Source organism: Thunnus albacares, chromosome 22 (genome assembly GCF_914725855.1).
Source record: "Thunnus albacares chromosome 22, fThuAlb1.1, whole genome shotgun sequence".
Taxonomy (NCBI): Eukaryota; Metazoa; Chordata; class Actinopteri; order Scombriformes; family Scombridae; genus Thunnus; species Thunnus albacares.
This window is the reverse complement of record NC_058127.1, coordinates 14,630,937-14,650,866: the sequence shown is the minus strand read 5'-3', so window position 1 is coordinate 14,650,866 and position 19,930 is coordinate 14,630,937. Positions and strand designations below refer to the sequence as shown.

The window sequence follows — 19,930 nt, the reverse complement described above, 5'->3', positions numbered from 1 at the left end:
CCAAGGTAAAGCTTGATCTTTGGGTTAACCATTCTTCAAAAAACCTTCACAAATCCACCTTCAAGTGTCACAATAACAGCTTTACAGGATATGTATTGTATCTCTTTCTATTACACGATGCTCTAATGCTCCAGCGACTGAAGAGTGTCTGCATGCAGGTAATTTGCAGCTCAAAAGACATGTAGATTCGGTTGAAACGTGACATTTTGTGGGCGTCATGGTTACATATAATCATTGTTTCGACAGCATTTTAATGACTATACTTTCATGTGTAACAAGGTATAACTAAATGTTGAAATAGTCATGGCTTTATGTAACCTTGACATCTAATAAACTTTCACATTTCAACCACATGAAACCTAGACGCCCACGTCTTTTGACGTGCAGAACTATGCTCACTGCATCCTTTATTTAACCCGTTATATCCATCTATTGTGCAAAGAAAACTGTTTCCTTGTTTGTATCAGTTGTTGATACAAGATGATGCATTTTTTGACATGTGTGAGCAACACACTTCCTGTTATTAGCTTACGGGAGGGGTGGGTGAGATAGAGGAGCATATGGGGGGGTAATTTTGCTTGCTCTGGATCTCCTCTGTAGCCTCCAGGGCAGCGGTGCGAGGCGGACATAAACAGAGCCGTAATGATAGCTTATTGGATGGCGCTCAGAAAGGGCCGGGGTCAAAAGGTCACAACGAGAGTGTGTGTGCAGTGGGGGGAGCGAGGCGAGTGACCGCCTGTACTCCCCACTGGCCACGTCACACTCCTCAGCAGTTAAATGTAGGGCAGCAGGTCGATTGGTTCGGATGATCTCTGCAGACCTGAAGCAGCAGGAGTATTTTCATGAATTGATTTCTTCCTGGAAGTGTAATGACAGGAGGGGGGAAGAGCGAAGAGAGGGAAGTGATTTAAGCAGGTCATTAAAACCCACACATAGCTGTGCACATTATGACAGAGTACTGCCTGTCAGAACACAACCACACTCACTTTCAGCTCCACCATAATTTATGTCCATCACAGCTGCAGCATCGTTTACGTGTAAATAGCCTTTCTTTCATCGTTGCTAATCTTTTAGCACTCCAGAAAACTATTAAGGCTTTCTTTGGTGCAGGCTTTTTCTCCCGGTGTTGAGAAAAATACGTGTACGTCTTCATCAATAGTCAGTGACACAGCTATTGAGCTCCAGAGGAAATGGGGGCATCCAGTCTGCTAATGTGTAACTAACCTGAACGTGTCCCTCTCAACCACGGTATGGACTTTTTATCCTCTGAACAGGAAAAAAAAGGAAAGAACAGAGCTGCTACCTGAGATGGGATTCGCTGCTGTTTCAGGGATTTTGGTGCTTTTAATTTGATATCTGCAATCAGCTTTTAAAGGGTCAGTTCACCCTAAGTACAAAAACATATGCTCCATACGACTGACGCCCATTTTTTTAGGGAAAGAAAAAAACATTAATTGTTTGAAATGGAAAACATGACAAATACCACGATCATCACCATCATCAAGTCAACATTATGAGATAATATGTCCTAATTTTGAAATAAGTCAAAATGAAACTGAAATTGAATTCCTGGAACAGCAGCTGACGAATTTTCAATCTCAACTTTTAAACCAACATGAACAAGTAGTAGCCTGATAATAAGACTGTATTGCCTCATCTTTAAATTACCAATAGGAGTGTAAATTTGAACATACATGAACTACAATTCCATGACAACTCCATCTGTTGATTAAGGATGTGAGATACCATTCAACCAAATGTTTGTTATTGTTGTTATTGTGCTTCTCTGTGTCTCTTTCTCCCCTCTCCCCTTTCTCTTTCTCTCTCAACACAACCAGTTAAGGCAGATGGCCGCCCACCTACAGCTCGGTTCTGCTTGAGGTTTCTTTCCGTTAAAGGGGAGTTTTTCCTTGCTGCTGTCGCCAAGTGCTTGCTCACAGAGGAATGTTTATTCCCTCTCTGTCTCTGTAAAAATAGAGTCCAGTCTAGACCTGCTCTGTGTGAAAAGTGCCCTGAGATAACTTCTGTTGTGATTTGGCACTATATACAAGAAAATTAAATTGAAATTGAAGTGGATCTTGTGATAATCATGTGATCATTTTGTCAACAATTGTTCTCAAGGTCTTTGAGTATCAAAATTTTAATAATTTTGACTCACTAACTGGAAATTTTGAAACATCATCATCATAATTCTCATCTCATAATTTTGACTTAACATAGTAAAGTAACAGTATTCTTATTTTTGTCATTCCAAACATTTCTTACTTTTTTCTTTCTTCCATAAGACACCAGAGATGAGAACATGTCATGCTAGCAGCACGACTCTGTGGATAGCAATGTCAATTAGTTGGTTCACCACTTTGGTCCTGACTGAAATATCTGAACAACTATTGGATGGATGACCAATTAAATAAATGTATTGTGCAAATGACATTCTCGTTCCCCTCAAGATGAACTGTACTAACTTTGGTGATCTGCTCGCTTTTAATCTAGCACAATCAGGTGAAATTTTCAGTCTGTATATATTTTGGTTTATGACCAAATATTGTACCTCATGTACATCATTTGTGTTTAGTGCTAATTAGCAAATGTTGCTAACACACTAAACTAAGATGAAAATGGTCATAAGCCTGCTAGCTTAGACATCAGTATGTTAGCATGTTGATGTTAGCATTTAGCTAAAAAGTTGAAGCTTACAGAGCCACTAGGATGGCTGTAGACTCTTAGTCTTGTTACTTTCTTTGACAAAATTATGAGATATTGACTCAGAATTGTGGTATTTTTTGATAATAATTCAAATTGTGAGACAGCAAGTCATACTGTTGACTGATGTCATATTTAAAGTACACACTTAATCTACTTTTTTCTTTTCCTGGCAAAAATGGGCTTGGATAAAATGCCATAACATTTGAGAAAGCGTTTTCTTGTAATTTGGGTGAAAAAAAATCCTTTAAATTGCAGGAGTCAACTTTGCATATTAGTGTCTCCAAATAGCAGAGAGACAAAAAGGTTTTGAATTCTGCTAAACTCAAGAACTCCTATAATTAATTGTCAGTCAACCACACACAGTATTGTTAATCAAACTGAATATTTTATACAGAAGGGAAGAGAGAGGTAGATCACATGAAAATGATGTAAATTAGTGTGTAGCTTTATAGGGGTGCAAATTTGAAAGGACTGAAATTGTCTTTATGCTTTATTGCATCAATTGTGTGATTATTGTCAACCACATAAGCAAACAAACCCCCGAGGAGGCTCTTCTCATCGCCCAACTGCAGTCCCTGAGTGAGCCCTACTGTCTTTGACATTTGAGCCACAGGGTGATGGCAAACTGCTAGAGAGACACAGCAGTGAGCACCAGTCCAGAGGGGACGGCATGCAGCTCACCCCTCAACTCCTGCCAACAAATAATTCATACTGCTAACATTTACTTTGTTCAAACGCTGTCCGGTCTTTATCCACCGCCCTGTCTCTGAACCTCAAAGTACCTGTCTGAGGTGAATGAACTAACTTAGTGAAGAGCTAAAATATTGCACATGTACAGAAGCTTTTAAAGTTTTACTGTAGGAAAAATACTTTGAGTGCTCAGCAAAACTTCATGATCTTAAAATAAATATACATGCTGTGGCTTGAAATGCACTTTAATATACAGTAAGTAACAATTGGCTTTACAAAGAACTGGGCTTTACAAGAGTCCACTTCTTAAATAAATAAAAAGAAAGACGAAAGTATCCTTTGAAATTGCATTTCAGCAGATAACATACTGCAACCCAGAGGTGTCAGCGAACTCCAACAGGGAAACCTAAAGCTGCAGGAAGCTTCACATTTTGGCAGCTGCACACAGAAGAAAGAGGACACTATGAATTTTGAAGACCTCAGTTCCCAGAAATGATGTAACATTGCATCAATAAAACTGCTTAACTTCCTCCTCTTCTCGCAGCAGGTTCATCCCTTGATGGAGTGAATACTAATCATTAGAAAAGTAGTTTCTGACTGACTGCGCCACTTTAAAAATCAGCCAAATACTGTTCATTCAAGTGAAATGTCCAAATAAAAAAGTTCAAGCAGAATAACACAATCATTCATTCTTGATCTTCTTCAGAGGTCTGGTTGAGGGTCGGAGGTCTTCGGGTCCATGAGCGAATGCGCAGTGTTCGGCCTGCAGGGGGCAGCCCTGAGGGTGGTGGTCGTGAAACCAGCAGGGTCGGGTTTTTAGGGCACCAGGGGAAACGGGCTTCCTCTTGGCATCCGCCCTGGAGGACTTCCTGTCCCGCCAGTCTCTTATATACACCCTCCCTCCTTCCACTGAGAGACAAGACACGACAGGGAGACCTCATTAGTCAGAGTCAAAGTGTTCCTATAGCGTTGTCAGCTGGGACGAGTTATTTCAGACATCCAGGGTTAAAGTAATGCATTAGATCCATATATTATTTTCCCAGTAGCACAAACAATCAAACAAGTAAACAAACTGACAGTTGGAGCTTTTCTAATACTTGGATGGGGGTGCAAAATATGAGCAACTGTTTTGGAAAATATCTGGTTCATTGGTAAAAAGTCAAAGATAAAAAGCTTGCGTATATAAAAATTTAAAGGGGACATATTGTATTTTTTCTGATTTTTTTGTTATTTATATACTGTTATGATGTTGAATGTTTATATTAAACATGTTCAAAGTTCCACAACTTGAGGTTAATGTAGGTAGAAATGCTCCCCACGAGTAGCCTTTGTTGCTAAGGTTGTTGCTAAGGTTTTTCCATGTGTTGTTTGCGTTGATCACTCATATTTCGGATCGGATTTCGGCTCAAACACGTACGGATGTATTTGAGAAGGTGACATCTCAAGTAAAAAACGAGAAAAAGTAGCAAAATCTGTGGAATACTGTGGTTTGTTGCATCATTTGTTGACGTAGCTAGAAGTCTCCCGAGGGAAAGCTTCCAAAAGCTGACCAATCAGAACATAGTGGGCTCAGAAGAGGGTCCTTAAAGAGACAGGAGCTAAAACGACCTGTTTCAGACAGAGGCTGAACTGAGGGGCTGTGTGAAGGGTCAGTATGAGTTTAGAAAATTTTTGAACTGTAAATCATGTAAAGATATTCCAGTAGAGCCCCACAGACCTGGAAATGTGCATAATATAGTTATTTATGACTCTCAAGGAGCATTTCAAAAGTAAACATGCAATCAACACGCTTAAAATGCTGTTAACGTCAAGCAGAAGATTAAACAGTTTTGTACGAATTCATCAACTTTGGCACCGTGTTTTGTTCCAAAATTGCAACAACTTAGCGTTCTCCAATTGCTACAGCTCATTCAGCATGCAGCTGGCTTCCTCTCCATAGCAACAACAGCTGTGGCTGATGAGTATTGTAGTATTTGGAGTCATACCAACTGACAGAAAGTAACAGTACTTCTAAGAAACAAAGAAAATTATTTAAAAAATATTAAAATCGACAGCCATACCATAAAGCTACTGTAGTGTTAAAATAGACTCCTGTGTTTTTATGAGCATTGAGGACATCATTAAAAGAAACTTTCCAATGGGAATTTACTGTGGTAAAAAAAAAATCTTCCACTTCAACTGTCATTAGTATCAATTTAATACAAATAGTGGAAATCAAGTATGAATAAAGGCTTCAGTGTACTAATAGCAGAAATAGTTACACATGACTACACTGGAAAAATACATATTTTTCTCCAATATCATGTGGACTAGCTGTGAGGATGTAGAGACACGTGTAGTTCAGCTACCTCTGAAGACTTGATGGTTGTTCTTGAGAAGCGTCTGAAGGCCTCCGCACTCCTTCTTCAGGAGCTGTAGGGTCTCCTGCTCCAACAGCCCAGCGACCTCACTCACAGAAAGGCTGCCTGAGGAGGAGGGAGGAGGGGAGGAAAGTGACAAAAGAAGCAGAAGGAGGATGTGGCATTCATCAATATATTTTATTAAATCATTTTTATCCGAGACTACTTCTTCAAAGAAAGAAGCGTCCGATGCAGCTGATTGACTCGAAGTGGGCAGTTGTTTTGAGAGATTTTACAGAGAGGAAAAAAAAAAACCACCTCTGTCACTGTCTTTCAGTGTTAGTCAGGGCCGTGAAGTGTGCTCAATTAGAGCTGCTCCAACGAGCTGTCAGAGCGACCAGCATGCATTTCACCGTCGCATCTCCCACCGGCCATTTGAGAGCGTGAGTCATTGTTGTCACTCCCCCACTGGGACAGTAATTTTAGATACCAAAGAGCAAAAAAGGAGAAAGGGGACGTGAAACACACAGAAGTCCCTGCTACGAGTTCTCATATAAAACAACTCCATGAAAGGAAACTGTAAGCAAATAAATGACATGCCCCTTCGTGTTCACAGCAACCCGCCTTCGGGCTCCTTTTCATAAGAATTTCAGTATTTCTGGCTTGCCCTTTTTCTCCCCAGAAGGGAATTCAATCACGGCTGACATTTGGTTTGTACAAATGACAATCTTCCTCCTCTTTTCTCTGACATATTGGAGAGGACCACACCGCAGGATTTCTAATACTCCTCGTGCTGTTTCGTAACAATGTTTGACCCAAATCTGCAAACATCTTAATGAGATGTTCCAGTCAATAATGTAAAATTATTAAATAATTCAATTCAGGCAGCTTTTTGTTTTCATTTACATGTTAAAACATGACTGCTCTGCAACACCTTCGGCATACTTGACGACATATTTGTGGTGGTACTCCAGACAATCCCTGTAGTGATTATTGAAAATATATTGCCTCTGATCCGAGGTCAGTTGGTCATAGATGTACTGTTTTAAAGCTAATATTTGGGTTTGTTATAACTCTAAACCACATACCAGAGCATCCGTTTACAGCCATGATGGCTTTCTTCTCTCTAAAACTTGTTTTTCTGCTACTGAAATCCTTCAGAAACATACTGTCCACCCAAATACGCCCTAAATTTAGACGGTCAAATTGCTGAGTTAATCTGTAAAATATGCAACACACTCCCACATTCACAGACACTCGCAGAGCCAAACACAGTCCTGCGCAGCAGAGTGTGAAACTGGGCAGACTGCCGTCCTAAAGCCCAGACGCCAGGGAGCTCCAGGCTTTAATATAATATCAATACACCGTTTAGAGCTGCCCTTTACTGCCTACAATGTTAATGAGGATTAATGGAAGAAAGTCGGTATTGACGGAGTAGCCAGATTCTGCTTGGACTAAGACCAGGGCGTAGACTGTTGTTAATGGCTCAGCTTGACGTCCAGTTGAACTTGTTTAAGGTTGGACGTGCCCCCCCCCCCCGTGTAAAAGATGGCCGGCGATTGATTGCTTGTTGCTGTGGATTGTTTTTGCTGCTTAAGCCAATTCAGAATCAGGCTGAGTGGAGAATAATTAGCGCTGAAATTGCTGAGTGGTGGATAAAGCTTTTTTGAAAGGATCCTTTTCGATTATCAAGAGCACAGCTGTATTACAAGATTATTCATGTTACTATTTTGTTGTTGAATAAAACTTGTCACGAGTACAAACTGGAGGTCAGGACCTCCCAAAAAGGTCAGAAGATGATTAACAAGTTAGAAAATGAGAAGAAAAATACAACCATACTATATTTTCTGACTTTTCTCAAATCTTTGCACCTTTACCTGTGAAATATTGGAGAGTTTTATCTTTTCAGGCCTCTAAAAACTACTAAAATGAAACAAGTGTGAGAAGGTGACATAGCTCTTTGATTAAACTACTCACACATATGACACCTGTGATGAGAACGTTTTGCTTGGCTATGAAGAGTCATACGCCAAAATGACGGGAATTAGTGCAGTATCCCACTGATTAAAAAAATAATAATAAAAATAATAATGATGCAAAAATTCTACTTGTACCAGCTTCTCAAGTGTTAATACTTGCAGATTTTCATAGTCTTCTATAACAGAAAAATCAATATCTTTGGGGTTGGTTCAATAAAACAGGCTATTTGAATATGTCAACTTGATCTTGGAGAAACTGTGATGCACATATTTCACCTTTTTCCTGACATGTTATAGACTAAATAATGAATCTTTAAATCAATAATTAAAAGAACTATGGTCCTAATAATAAAACTCGTGGTAACAGAGAATATTTAGATATTATCACAGTATCACAGCTTAACCAGAGGCTGAATAATAAAGATTATATAAACAAGATCTGTATTTATGGGGATAATATCAGAGTAGGGCTGCAACTAACTGTTATTTTCATTATCAATTAATCCGCAGATTATTTTCTCAATTAATCAGTTTGTCTATAAAATATTATTTATAATTTCCCGCAGCCCAAGCTGACGTCTTCAAATGTCCGACCAACAGTCCAAAACCCAAAAATATTCAGTTTATTATCATGTAAGACAAAGAAAAGCACATATGAGAAGCTGCAACCAGCAAATATTTGGCTTTTTTAGCTTAAAAATAACCAAACCAACCATTCATTAAAATAGTTTTCTATTGGTCAACTTATCGATTAATCGACTAATCGCTGCAGCTCTATATTAGAGAGCAAGGTATAGTGAGCAGTGTTGGTGTGGATGATGATTCTGCTGGGCCTTCTGGAGGATTGTGAGCCTACTCAACTGGGGGAAAGGTGCTCTGCGGGCACCAAACAGTTAATAACATGCTGTACCGACTCTCACCTACAGTACTGCCTGTTTCTACAGCACATAGCAGCACACCAACACAGTGCAAAGAACATTTTACATCAATACGGTGTGAATTTTAGACCTACTGTATCTCTGTCTTTTGCAAAAACACTGATTACCGATTAAATATACGGATTTGTGGTTTAGTCTTGGAGATGTACAGATGCACACAGACTTTCTCTCTCAGCATGATTACGTAAGCACATGAGCCCAGTCAGCAGTACAGCATGCATGAATTAATAACTCCACTCAAACCAACAGGAGCTGGCCTCACACGTTCACACCTTATCTTCTCAAAACGTCAGAGAGATATATATATAAATTGAGTATTTTAACTTCAGCGCTCAGATACCAAACAATGTGGCAGCAGTAGGACTGGAAGTATTTCGGTACCAATACCACAACAATATTTTTCCCCTTATACCTTAACTTGGGAAATATAAACACACCTTCTGTAGAATATGCCAAACTTCTAAATTCATTAGTGTTAAATCAAAAAATGTTATGTGTTTAGGTAAAATATACTCAGCCCTAGACAACATGATTTCACACACACCCAAAGAAATCAGGATTTTTTTAGGATAGACAGTTTGTGTTTTGTTAAAGCTTCAATTTGTCACTTGTGGTGTTGAGTATTGTGTCACATACCCAACACCAAATATTTGTTTGGACAAATAATAGACAAAACTACAACATTGCAGGTTGTTCCTGTTCCTGAGAAATGTTTAAAAATCTAATAAGAGATCAAAAGTGAGGACTATGAGCTCAGGAATTTGGACTTACATCTTAACCAGGAAGCTATACAACCAGGGATCCATCACTAAACATAAAAAATTGATAGATTAAAATATAAATAATCCTCACACTCTTTGAAAATATGTTTAAAATGAAAAGAAATGTAATCTCAACGCCCTTTCAATGACTCTGAGGCCTTCTGGACATATTCAGTATATGCTGTCTCACCCTGACTTTACGCTTTGTTCTTACACAGCAGATAACTGGTAGGAATAACTCAATACAAACGCATTCTCATGCATAAATCATAGCTGGTAGTGCATTATTCATCCAGTCATCTCTATACAGAGTTACAGTCTCCCTTTATTGCCTCTCCCTCATATTTTCATCCTCTAATTTCAGCACTGACATCCTGACAGAGAATTTTCTGTTTTAATCATAGTAGTCCTTATCTCCTTATCTCATTCATATCGTTGGTGTCTGTGTGGCAGCAGGGGTGCAGAGGAGTCGACAAAGGTGATGCGTGGGTGGTGTGTGAGGGAAACAGTGTGTGTTTGCGCGCGATGCTGGCGCAGAGAGGGGACAGGGTGGTGACGAGAGAGGGGGGGGGCGGGGGGTTGAATGCAAGTGACGGAGGGGGGATCAAATGAGAGGTTGAGACCGCAGAAGTTGCGAGAAGTTGTGAAGAAGTGATTCATCCGCGTTGTTTTAGAGATGTTCAGAACGTGGAAACTACATATTCGTCAAAACTGAGTTAATGGAATAGTTTGACGTTGTGAGAAATACACTTAATTGCTTTATTGCAGAGAAATAGATGAGAAGATCATCATATGTGGCTCTGTCTGAAGCTAACAAAATCCAGCTACCAGCACCTCTAAAGTTCACGAATCAACGCGTTACTGTATCATTTGTTGAAGTGTAAAAACAACATCAACAAACGGTGGTCAGAGCCAGGCTAGTTGTTTCCCCCTGTTCCTAGTCTTTTTGCTAAGCTAAACTAACCGGTTGTAGTCGTACATTTAACTAACAGACAGATATGAGAGTGACATCCCTAAAGCGAAAAAGCTTTTTTCCCCTAATATGTCAAGCTATACCGTTGAGACCTGTATCGGACTTTATGACATCTGTTTTGCCGTGTAAAAGGAGATATTATGCCATAGAAATGTATAACTTTTGTGAAAACTGCTTTTTAAATTTGCAGTAAGTACAAACAGAGCTGAAAATCAAACCAAATTGCAGTCTGACGTAGTAATCTGTGAGTCTGGACAGCTAAAACAAGAGAGCTAGCAAAATATCAAATGAAAGCAAGCGAGCGAGATAGCCACGGCTATCCGTACCTGAAGCTAAATTGATTACTTCCCTACCTGTAAATAAAAAATAGTTATTTTGATGAACTGATATAATAATTCAATTAGTTATTCCACATAAGTAAGTGAGGCAGCTGCTAAATCCAACCATGATGGAGAAGAAAATAATAAAAAAAATAATAGCTAAACTTGCTAAGGGTAGCTAGCTTAGCGAATGTCAGTGGCTGCGTCTCAGGTTTTGACTTTGGTGAAATTCATGGCTAGCTACCTTTAAATCAGACGTTTTAAGTTAAAATGTTTTTATTTCAATGTACATTTCAATATAAATATTAATAGGAGAAGGACAGACACCTAGCAAACCAGAGATTCATTTATTTCCTATCTGCTATGGGCTGTAAATAGTCAAAATAAAGTCTTAAACAATCTATCCAAGTTAAAATGAAAGTTGAAAGAATGTATTTTTTTGGGTAGATTGGATTTCTTTTGATTTGTTCTAAGGTATTGATTTTAGGGGTGAAATAATCACCCTTAAAAGACATAAAACGAAAGAATTGCAACATTTCTATCTGTTGTCCAGTTTGCAAGACAGCCTGAAAGCTTTAAACCAGTATGGCTGCCCTGCAACAGATAATATTACAAAGTAATGAATTCAGAAACCCCTAAAGTGCAGAATAATAAGACTGGATGACTAAACATCACAGATGATGCGTCCTACCCTGAATTTAATTTGAACCTGTTCTTCACTTCAGTAGCAGCTCACGTCCAGGGAGATTTGTGTGATTTGTTTGTTTATCTCGGATGTTTTGTGGCTGTTACCTCCTCGGTTCCAGTCGGTGGACAACCCCCCGCCGTCATCCACAGTCATTCCCAGAAGGACATTAGCGACCTGCAGGACAATGCCGTCAACAAAGTCCCGTGGGAGAGCAGCGCAGTTTCGAACCACTTCAACCTTGTCTCGGGGCTGGAACCCGGCTCCCCAGCTGTTCCCGGGGGTCCTGTTGGTTTCTGTATTCCCGTGGCAACAGTCTCTGTCATTTCTGATGTCTGACCCTTGAACTGTGACCCCTGAGACAGTCTGGCGGCTCTGAATGTAACAAGCTCTTCTGTGCTCCGCCTGGGCCTCATCAGACGCCTGGTAGCTTCTCGACTTTCCTACCAAACACACCTGCAAGAGGAAGAGCTGAATGTCAAGACATCTCCCGTGGGTGCTGTGGCCTGAAACTGTAAAACCAGAAACGCTCATTTTCCAATGTATGTATAAACTGCTTATGATTGATCCCTGTACATTAAAAGCCCAGTTAATACTAGCTTGTTCTTTTTATGTGTCAATGTGTATTGAAGCCATTAATGGCTATCAGCTATGAAACAAGATCTGATTTACTATGTCTATACTAAACAAGGATCAGGTGGAGAAAAGGCAGGGATGCACAGCTGTGCTTGTTTGAAGGACAGGAATCCATTTTATGATCATTTTACACAAAAATATTACAAGACTCTCTTATTTTAAAAAGGTACAATATACACACCAGCATTTCAGAACAAAACAAATGTGCATGTTGTTTACTCAATATAGTTGAAAAAACAAGAGAAAGCGGCCCCTGAACCAACAGCTCACGAAAGTCAGATAAAACTGTCAAACTAGACGGTGCTGATAAAATACGGCTCAAGATTCTGTTACTGCATTGCTTATTTCTCCCCTCAGATGTTTTCAGAAACATATTTTAGTGTACTGTTTAGCTGCAATGTGAGAAAGTTTGTGACCCAGCTGCCATGTTGAAAACGTACAAGGGAGGACACAGAGGGACTCACATGCACTAACATGTACAAACAGCTGGACCGGCTATCAAAAAACAAAGAACGGAGAAGCTCGGAAAACAACACACAGAGGGAGTGTGACTTCATTCTCTGCTCAGGACGCCATTACTCCACTATATCTTTACATAGCAAATAGTTTTTTGCTGACATCTAGCGGGGATGAATGTCATCTATTGCACCCTTAAAAGAAAAAATATTAATCCTATGTCTGCTTTGTTACAAAGACATAGTAAAGAAAGACAGACAAATGACATTACATAGTATGTGCTTTAGACCACTACGCCATGTGGACATTAAACAGACTTCTCAGTATTTTCCTATTTTTATGGACGAAGTAAGCAGCTGGAAATGACTTAACTAAAACTCAGTAACATGTTTAGGAGTATAGATTAAAATGAGCTCCATTCAGTCTTTGTAAAAGTGCACTGTATCACATAATCTGAAATCAAACACATACTCCATCGAGTTGATTTTTTGCCTCTGGATTTTGTGAGCCTACCCGTTTGGTGGACGGTATTCTCAGGCAGTCTTCTTCGGTGTTGAAGCCGCTGACTTGGCTGACCTCAGTGATGAAGTCGATGTATTCCTTATACTGAGACTTCTTACACTGCCGTCTCTGGTATTTTCCATAGAAGTCAAAGAAACAGCAGGGTAGGACGAAGTACCGGCAGGAGTAAGATGACCTGCAGTGAGAGCAAGAGACTAATTCTTCACAGTGATCACTATCATGTGTTCATGCACTCAACCTGGTTTTAATAACTTGTCCATTTAAGTTTGGTGAAGTTTGAGAATTGTTCATCTCAGCAGACAGGAAGAAACAAACCATTACACCAGATAATTATCAGTGGTAACAGATAAAGGCTCAACATCGCCATCAGGTGGTCGCCTTAGAAAACACACACTTCTGCGCTGACATGCACAGACACAAACACGCACACACATTCACACATCCTCCCTCTACCCATAATGTTATTCCTAATTGGAGAGATCAGCTGGCACTTGAGCCGCTGAGTGAGATTGTGTCTGCTGATGACTCGCCTGGATGCTATAACGGGGATCCACGGTGTGAGCTCGTCCGAGTGGTTCCCAATCAGCCAGTTGGTACCCGGGAATAAGAAGCTCTCACTGGGAGTAATTGCCTTTTCCTGAAATAGCAGACCCAAAAAGCACAAGAGCTACTTAGAGCAGGGAAGAAGTGCAGCGGTATGATTTGATTCTGAATCTCTTATTGGAAATTGTCTGATATACCAGCAACATGTAAAAGTCTTACACGTAATAATATGTCACAGAACACCTGCCAATGTGTTACAGTTGTTGGTCATTAGTTGATGTACTCAGAAACAGCTTTTTCTTGACAATACAATGACTTTTAAATGATCAAAACAACACAATCCTCGCTAATCCTTTCATATTCAGCTCGTTTAAAAAAAAAAAGAGGCCACCACCAACATCACAAATGATGTAGGTTGAGTATTAAAGCTTGTGAGGTTCAGAAATGAAGGTTTAGGACGGAGTGCTGCACCCCAGAAAGATTGGTCTGCCTCGTCCTCTCTGCCAAAATCAGTCAATAATAGATGACCTGAGATGGAGGCTGTCAGCAGCTTGTCAAATGAAGGACTGAGGCCAGGAGGCAGACAGGAAAGTGAAGAGTTTTTAGGGCAGCTTTCCTTGCAAATCTGTGTGTGTTTACATGCATTTTCAGCTTAATCCCGTTGTGTGGTAGTGCTTTGCTTTTTTGGGGGGGGAGTGTGTCCTTTTTCCTTTTAGCATAGTAATGCCTGTTCCATGTAATAACAGAGTAAAAATGTCAGTGCTTTATTCCTGTTAAATAACTATCATTAACTGACATTATTTCTTGCATTTTGAGTGTTAAATGGTTGATTTTTAAAAGGTAAAGTACAGGAAAATAAGCATGTCTGAGTGAGACAAAAAAGTCATCCTGCAACTCTAATTTAATCTTCAGTGTTTGAAATCTATTCACGTTTTGTGCTTTTACACAAAAACATGCATCTCTCACACACTAACAGAAGAATAGTTATAATAGTTTGACCAGTTTTAAAGTGAAAAATAACTTCCATTTAATCAGAGCACAAAGCAGCAGCAGCAGCAGCAGCAGCAGCAGCAGCAGTGAGGGGGAGCTGAAACAACACCTACAGCGTGTGATATGAATTCCCAGTTTCATGTGAAAAGATAATAACAGCAATTAAAAACTTGAACGTGTTTATAATGGAGCCGCCTTCTTCACGCTCACCTCCAGCAGAGTCTGGGGGCCGTACATGTCCCAGATCTTCCTCTTCCGAACGTCGATGCCCTTTCCAGGGTGCTGCAACACAAGATGGCATGACGGTCAGCGGCTAATCGCTCTCAGCCACGTTCACACTCTGACACTTTCTCTCTGTGTGTGTAATTTCAGTTTACACCTGACCCAGTTTTTGTTTGGTTATTAAGGCGACACGGTGCTGGTAGATTTCATACATTCAGAGACATGAATTGCCTTCACCAGCTCCGTGTCATTGATTAAGCTGCATGTGAGGATTTTGCTGATTGAAAGATTTCTGGCTTTAAGGGGCCAGTCTTTAACAGAGGCAGTTTATCTGGATGTAAACATGGAACATTTATCACTTGATTTTTTAAAAATCTGGTGAATGCAGGTTTATATAAGTTTCTAAGCTTTATAAACTATCAAAGTTTAACAGTATTTTGGCCAGTTGGGGGCAGAATTTCCACAACATGCTGAAAATCACACATTTGATATAATATGACCTCATAAAGTTGTTAGTAAACCGTCATCTATTTACACATCTAGCAGAAGAGGCGTGAAGGTCAAATACGTACTGTCATTCAGGTTCTGCTTTGGGGGAGGGAAATAACTCGCTCTTTAGCATAAATGCTCTTTCACCAGCTAACCACTCACTTAAACTATCTGCTGTGTGGTGCTGAGCAGGTAGAGTACAGTGTGTTTAGCTGAAAATAGCTACTTAGTGCTAATAAAACTGATAACAGCAGTGAAAGTGAACCAAAACAATGAGCTGAAAGATGCTAAAAGATGCTCTCTAGAGCTGAGGGTGATAATTCTCTGTGGGTTCATCAATACAAGTGACACCTTTTATATTGCATGTGGTCACTTGAACCAGTGTTAATATGAAAATATTAATTAGTGCAGCTTTAAGTGACCCATTTGTCAAATTGTTTTTACTGACTTTTTAGTGAAACTGTTCATTCTGTTAGTCTGGTAGCTAAGAGCTCTACTACAGATATAAAATATATAACAAAGAATAGATTAGACTAAAGCTGCAACAATTAGTAAATTATTCTATTAGTTGATCGACAGAAAATTAACCTGCAACAATTCTGATAAGTTGATTAATAGTTTTAAGTCACTTCTAAGACTTCTCTGATTCCAGAACCTTAAATGTGAATATTTCTGGTTTCTTTAGTCCTCTATGATCATAAACTGTATATCTTTGGGTTGTGGACTGCTGGTTGGGACATTTTATGTTGCATCTTGGTCTTTGGGAAACAGTGATTAACATTTTTCACAATTTTATAAACAAAACAACAAATCGATTAATGCAGAAAATAATCGTCAGATGAATCGATAATGAAAATAATCTTTAGTTGCGCCCCAGATTAGACAGTAGATTCATAATTTACGAATCAGTTTGTTGAATGGAACAGTTTTGAAGATATGTTGATTTGAGTCAGTATGTAGTTTGTTTTTTTAAGAAATCACATCAACTGTCTGGTTTACATTAGTTAAATATTATATCCATGTTCAAAACACCATGAGATTAAGGTACTGCTTCTGAGTTCAGTCTCAGATTCTAACTTCAGTCTGTTGTTTATGTTCAGTTCAGTACAAAACTAGATCCATATAAGCCCTGTTTATAAGGCTGTTAGGTCAGAAATCGCCAGATCAGAAATATCACATCATGATTGTTTTGTGCAGCTTTTGTGGGCTTTCAGCAACCTTTTAACCAGGAAGTAACATTCTATCACAGATGTCGACTTTGATGACAGTCAAAGTTTCAGTAACCAGTTTATGAACTGAACACCTCTAGAAGAGAGAGGACAACACTGAACTCACCCCTTCATTGGTCAGTATGTGAACCAGGAGGCCATTTCCACAGCCCAAGTCCACAAAGGACTGTTTGTCAGTCAGACCTTTCTCTGCTCGCTCCTCAGACCACAGCACCTGCAGCACACAGGGACAGAGAGTAAATACTGATGAAGAGCCTTCAATCATTTAGGAAAACTCACTGAGTCACTGAGACACTGTAACACCTGCTGCTGCTGCTGCTGCTGCTGCTGACACCCTTTCACTCACCTCTAGCATGACATATGCATTGATTCACTGGGTTAAAGTAATTTTTCACACTGAAATTGATTGACCCAGCTTTGACTGTATGACCTGACAACATGATAAAAAAAATTAGCTTCACATGCACATTTAGACATGTGTATATTTGGCCACACACATTTTTAGTGAGAGCACAGAAACTATTCTTTAACGCACACTTTAGGAATAAAGAAACATTATCTGGTGTTAAAATAACATACTATCCAAGTGTGAACCCACCAGGAGATATGTAGCAATGGCAACATCCTCATAGACAAACTTCTCAGGATCTGTCACCTCAGGCCAAACCTAGAAAGCAGAAAAGTGAGAAAAAACATAAAAACATCCACAATATAAAAGAACAGAGACAAGCCTCAGAGTGTCCTCTCTCTCCACCTTGACCATCGCCTTGTACTTCTCCTTCAGTTGCTGGTACATGAGGCTGTACTTCTCCACCGGCAGCAGGGACAAAGTGCTCCTGAACTCGCTGCTCTTGCACTCGGTGGCCCAGCGAACCAGTTTAGGCAGCAGATCTGCGGACAGCCACGGCACCTTCGGGTAGGCTACGCCATCGGAGAACCACGCATCTGGAGTCAGGACGTTCAGTTCCAAGGACCTGAGGAGAGAAATGGCAAAGTCATCTTGAATGTTTTTGTACTTAAATGTTTATTTTTAGGTGCAGCTTACAGGCTGCGAATCAGGTTGTGAAAGCAGATTCTGATTTTCAAGGTTTTTAGTTCATATCTTCTAATATTTCTTAGTGTCTGACATTCAAAGTCTGTTTCCTTCTTGATAAACTATAGTGGACTGTGAGATCACAGGGACAACAATGGAAATAAGTCCAGGTCTTTATCATTTTGTCCCTGAAAAAGCCTGATATGCTGTATTTTACAATATTGTTAAAAGACAGGTTCACAATTTTCCAAGTGTATTAAAACAAAAGGGATCATTTAATGTCCAGTATCAACAGGAGCAATGATTACAGCGAGGAAAACCTCTTCCAGTGTTCATATGGATACCTGACTGTTGATTTAAGACCAACTTGAAAAATTGTGAACCTTTCCTTTAATACAACAAAACAAGAAATCTGATGATCCTGTGTCAGATTTGTTTCTGTGTACATATGTCTGAAAGCATCTCAAAGCTATTCTCATTAACATTATAACATCCAGACAATATTCAGTCCTCATATGGAGTCATATTATCCTCCAGATACTTAATATTCAGGCTTTGTTGGAAAAAATATGGACATGAAGTGACTCACCATTCTTCATAGTCCTGATGGAGCAGCTGGATCTGATAAATGTTGCCCTTCTTAAGAGACACCTGCCCTTCTGCATCCTCTTCAAATGGTAGAAAGGTCACTTGCTGTCTGCCAAAGTCTAGAGAAGACAAATAAATTTAAAAAACAGAAAACTGATCTTGTAAGAGAGCAAATCTTTCATTCAAGTCCAGCTCTTACCTTTGAGTACAACCTCTTTATGCATAGTTGTCCCATAGCAGTTTACTTTAGGAATAAACGTCCTGACACTAGAGGACCAGGGTTTTTCCCTTTCGTGTGTCTGCTCAGGTGAAACCCTGCAGGTCAGGAAGGACAACACATCATGTGAGAGTTCAGAATCAGGGTCATCCAGCAGGAACTTCAGAGCCTCTGTGTCCACATCTTCACTCTCTGTCTCTTTAACTCCGCAGAGACGCTTGTTTACAACATGAGGTTTCTTCACCCACACGTCCACAGCTGACCAGAAACCTTCGGGAAGAGTCTTACATCCTCCTGGAAACTTTATATCGAAGAGTTTTGGCATAATTAAGCCTCATAGACAAACACGAGCCATGTGTTTACTATCTGTGAACTGTCTTCCGGGTGGCTTTTTTAACGTAAATGTAAGAAAACTGTCACTCTATGATAAAAACTTTTTTGTAAATTAACTCGAATAATTTTACAAATTCACAACCTATCATAGAAAACAAATGTTTAGCTTTATAATCAAATATTACTGTGTAAAAGTGTAGAAAAATATTGTCTCCATCTGATGACGTAGCAGACGACAAATAAGCGTAATGACGTCACATGAAAATGTGACGTTATACAGAAGAGGGCGCTCGTGTTCTTTGTGTAGATTTAATTCAATTCAGTGAAAACATGAGATTTCTATTACTGCTCTTCACTATTGTTGGGGTTTTTTTTCTTACCAGGACAAAACTGTTGTTGTCATAAATATTACCTGATTCTCTATAACTTTATTAAGTTTACAATAAGTACACGAAATTTTTTTTAAATTTAAGCAATTCAAGTCCAGTGAATAACCTTAAATGGTACAAAGGTAAAAAAAAAAAAAAATTTAAAAATTTAAAAAAGTATATTTCAAAGTTATAAAAAGGCATTTTCCAGGTAGTGATAGGTAACAGCTCATAGCTTTTCTGTAGCAGTGGAAGCAAATGAAGCCTTGAAAATTGATGCAAACAGTTCCTACATGTGTCCGAGCTTTAGTTGATTACTTCCAAACCCTCTGTCTGTGTAAAAGCGTAGAGGAGGAAGTGTGATGGTCTGGAGCTCTTTTGCTGGATCCAAAGTTGGTGACTTGCACAGACTGACTGGCAACCTGGACCAAATCCTTGACCTCAACCACAGCATCCAGCAGAGCCAAGCAGTTGATCAGGGGTTCATCCTGCAGCAAGTTAATGATCCAAAACATACCTACATACTATCGTAGAAGAAAAGAAAAGATAGTAGGCTTCAAATCATGGAATGGCCAGCACAATGGTCATCAAGCTGGTTTGGGATAAACTGGACAGAAGGGTGAACGCGGAGCAACCTGACAGTACAACACATTCAACTTCTGCAACACTGTTGTGAAGAACTTTCAGAACAATATTTGATTTCCATTGTAGAAAGAATGCCATGAGTCTGGCTGTTATAATAAATATTAAAAAATAGATAAAAGTTTAATTTCAGAGTACATTGTGATATTAAACTATGTAAATTTCAATAAAACTGGAAAAAATGAGGTGATCTAAAACTTTTGACCAGTAGTGTACAAGTGCCGACATTTTATCAGCTAATTGTATTTAAAGTATTAAAGGTTAAATGTAC

The 19,930-nt window shown here is 39.4% G+C and overlaps 1 protein-coding gene across 1 annotated transcript; it reads right to left on the bottom strand.

The window, feature by feature from the left end:
* Positions 1 to 3,623: 3,623 nt before the first annotated feature.
* On the bottom strand, positions 3,624 to 18,897 carry trmt44 (tRNA methyltransferase 44 homolog). The gene is made up of 11 exons (XM_044341779.1): positions 18,299 to 18,897; positions 18,101 to 18,218; positions 17,233 to 17,452; positions 17,077 to 17,145; positions 16,585 to 16,692; positions 14,749 to 14,820; positions 13,536 to 13,642; positions 12,997 to 13,180; positions 11,499 to 11,847; positions 5,745 to 5,861; positions 3,624 to 4,305 (listed from the first exon to the last, which is right to left on the bottom strand). The coding sequence occupies exons 1-11, from the start codon at positions 18,639 to 18,641 to the stop codon at positions 4,079 to 4,081; spliced, it is 1,914 nt and encodes a 637-aa protein (XP_044197714.1). The 5' UTR covers positions 18,642 to 18,897; the 3' UTR covers positions 3,624 to 4,078.
* Between the last annotated feature and the right edge of the window lie 1,033 nt (positions 18,898 to 19,930).

Bases quoted from the DNA above. Each gene is read 5' to 3' on its own strand.
- trmt44 (XM_044341779.1), bottom strand. From the start codon at position 18,641: ATGCCAAAACTCTTCGATATAAAGTTTCCAGGAGGATGTAAGACTCTT. The intron at 16,693-17,076 runs GTGGGTTCACAC...TGTGTGCTGCAG, and splicing joins CCATTGCTACATATCTCCTG to GTGCTGTGGTCTGAGGAGCG. The intron at 4,306-5,744 runs GTAGCTGAACTA...CTTGTCTCTCAG, and splicing joins CAACCATCAAGTCTTCAGAG to TGGAAGGAGGGAGGGTGTAT.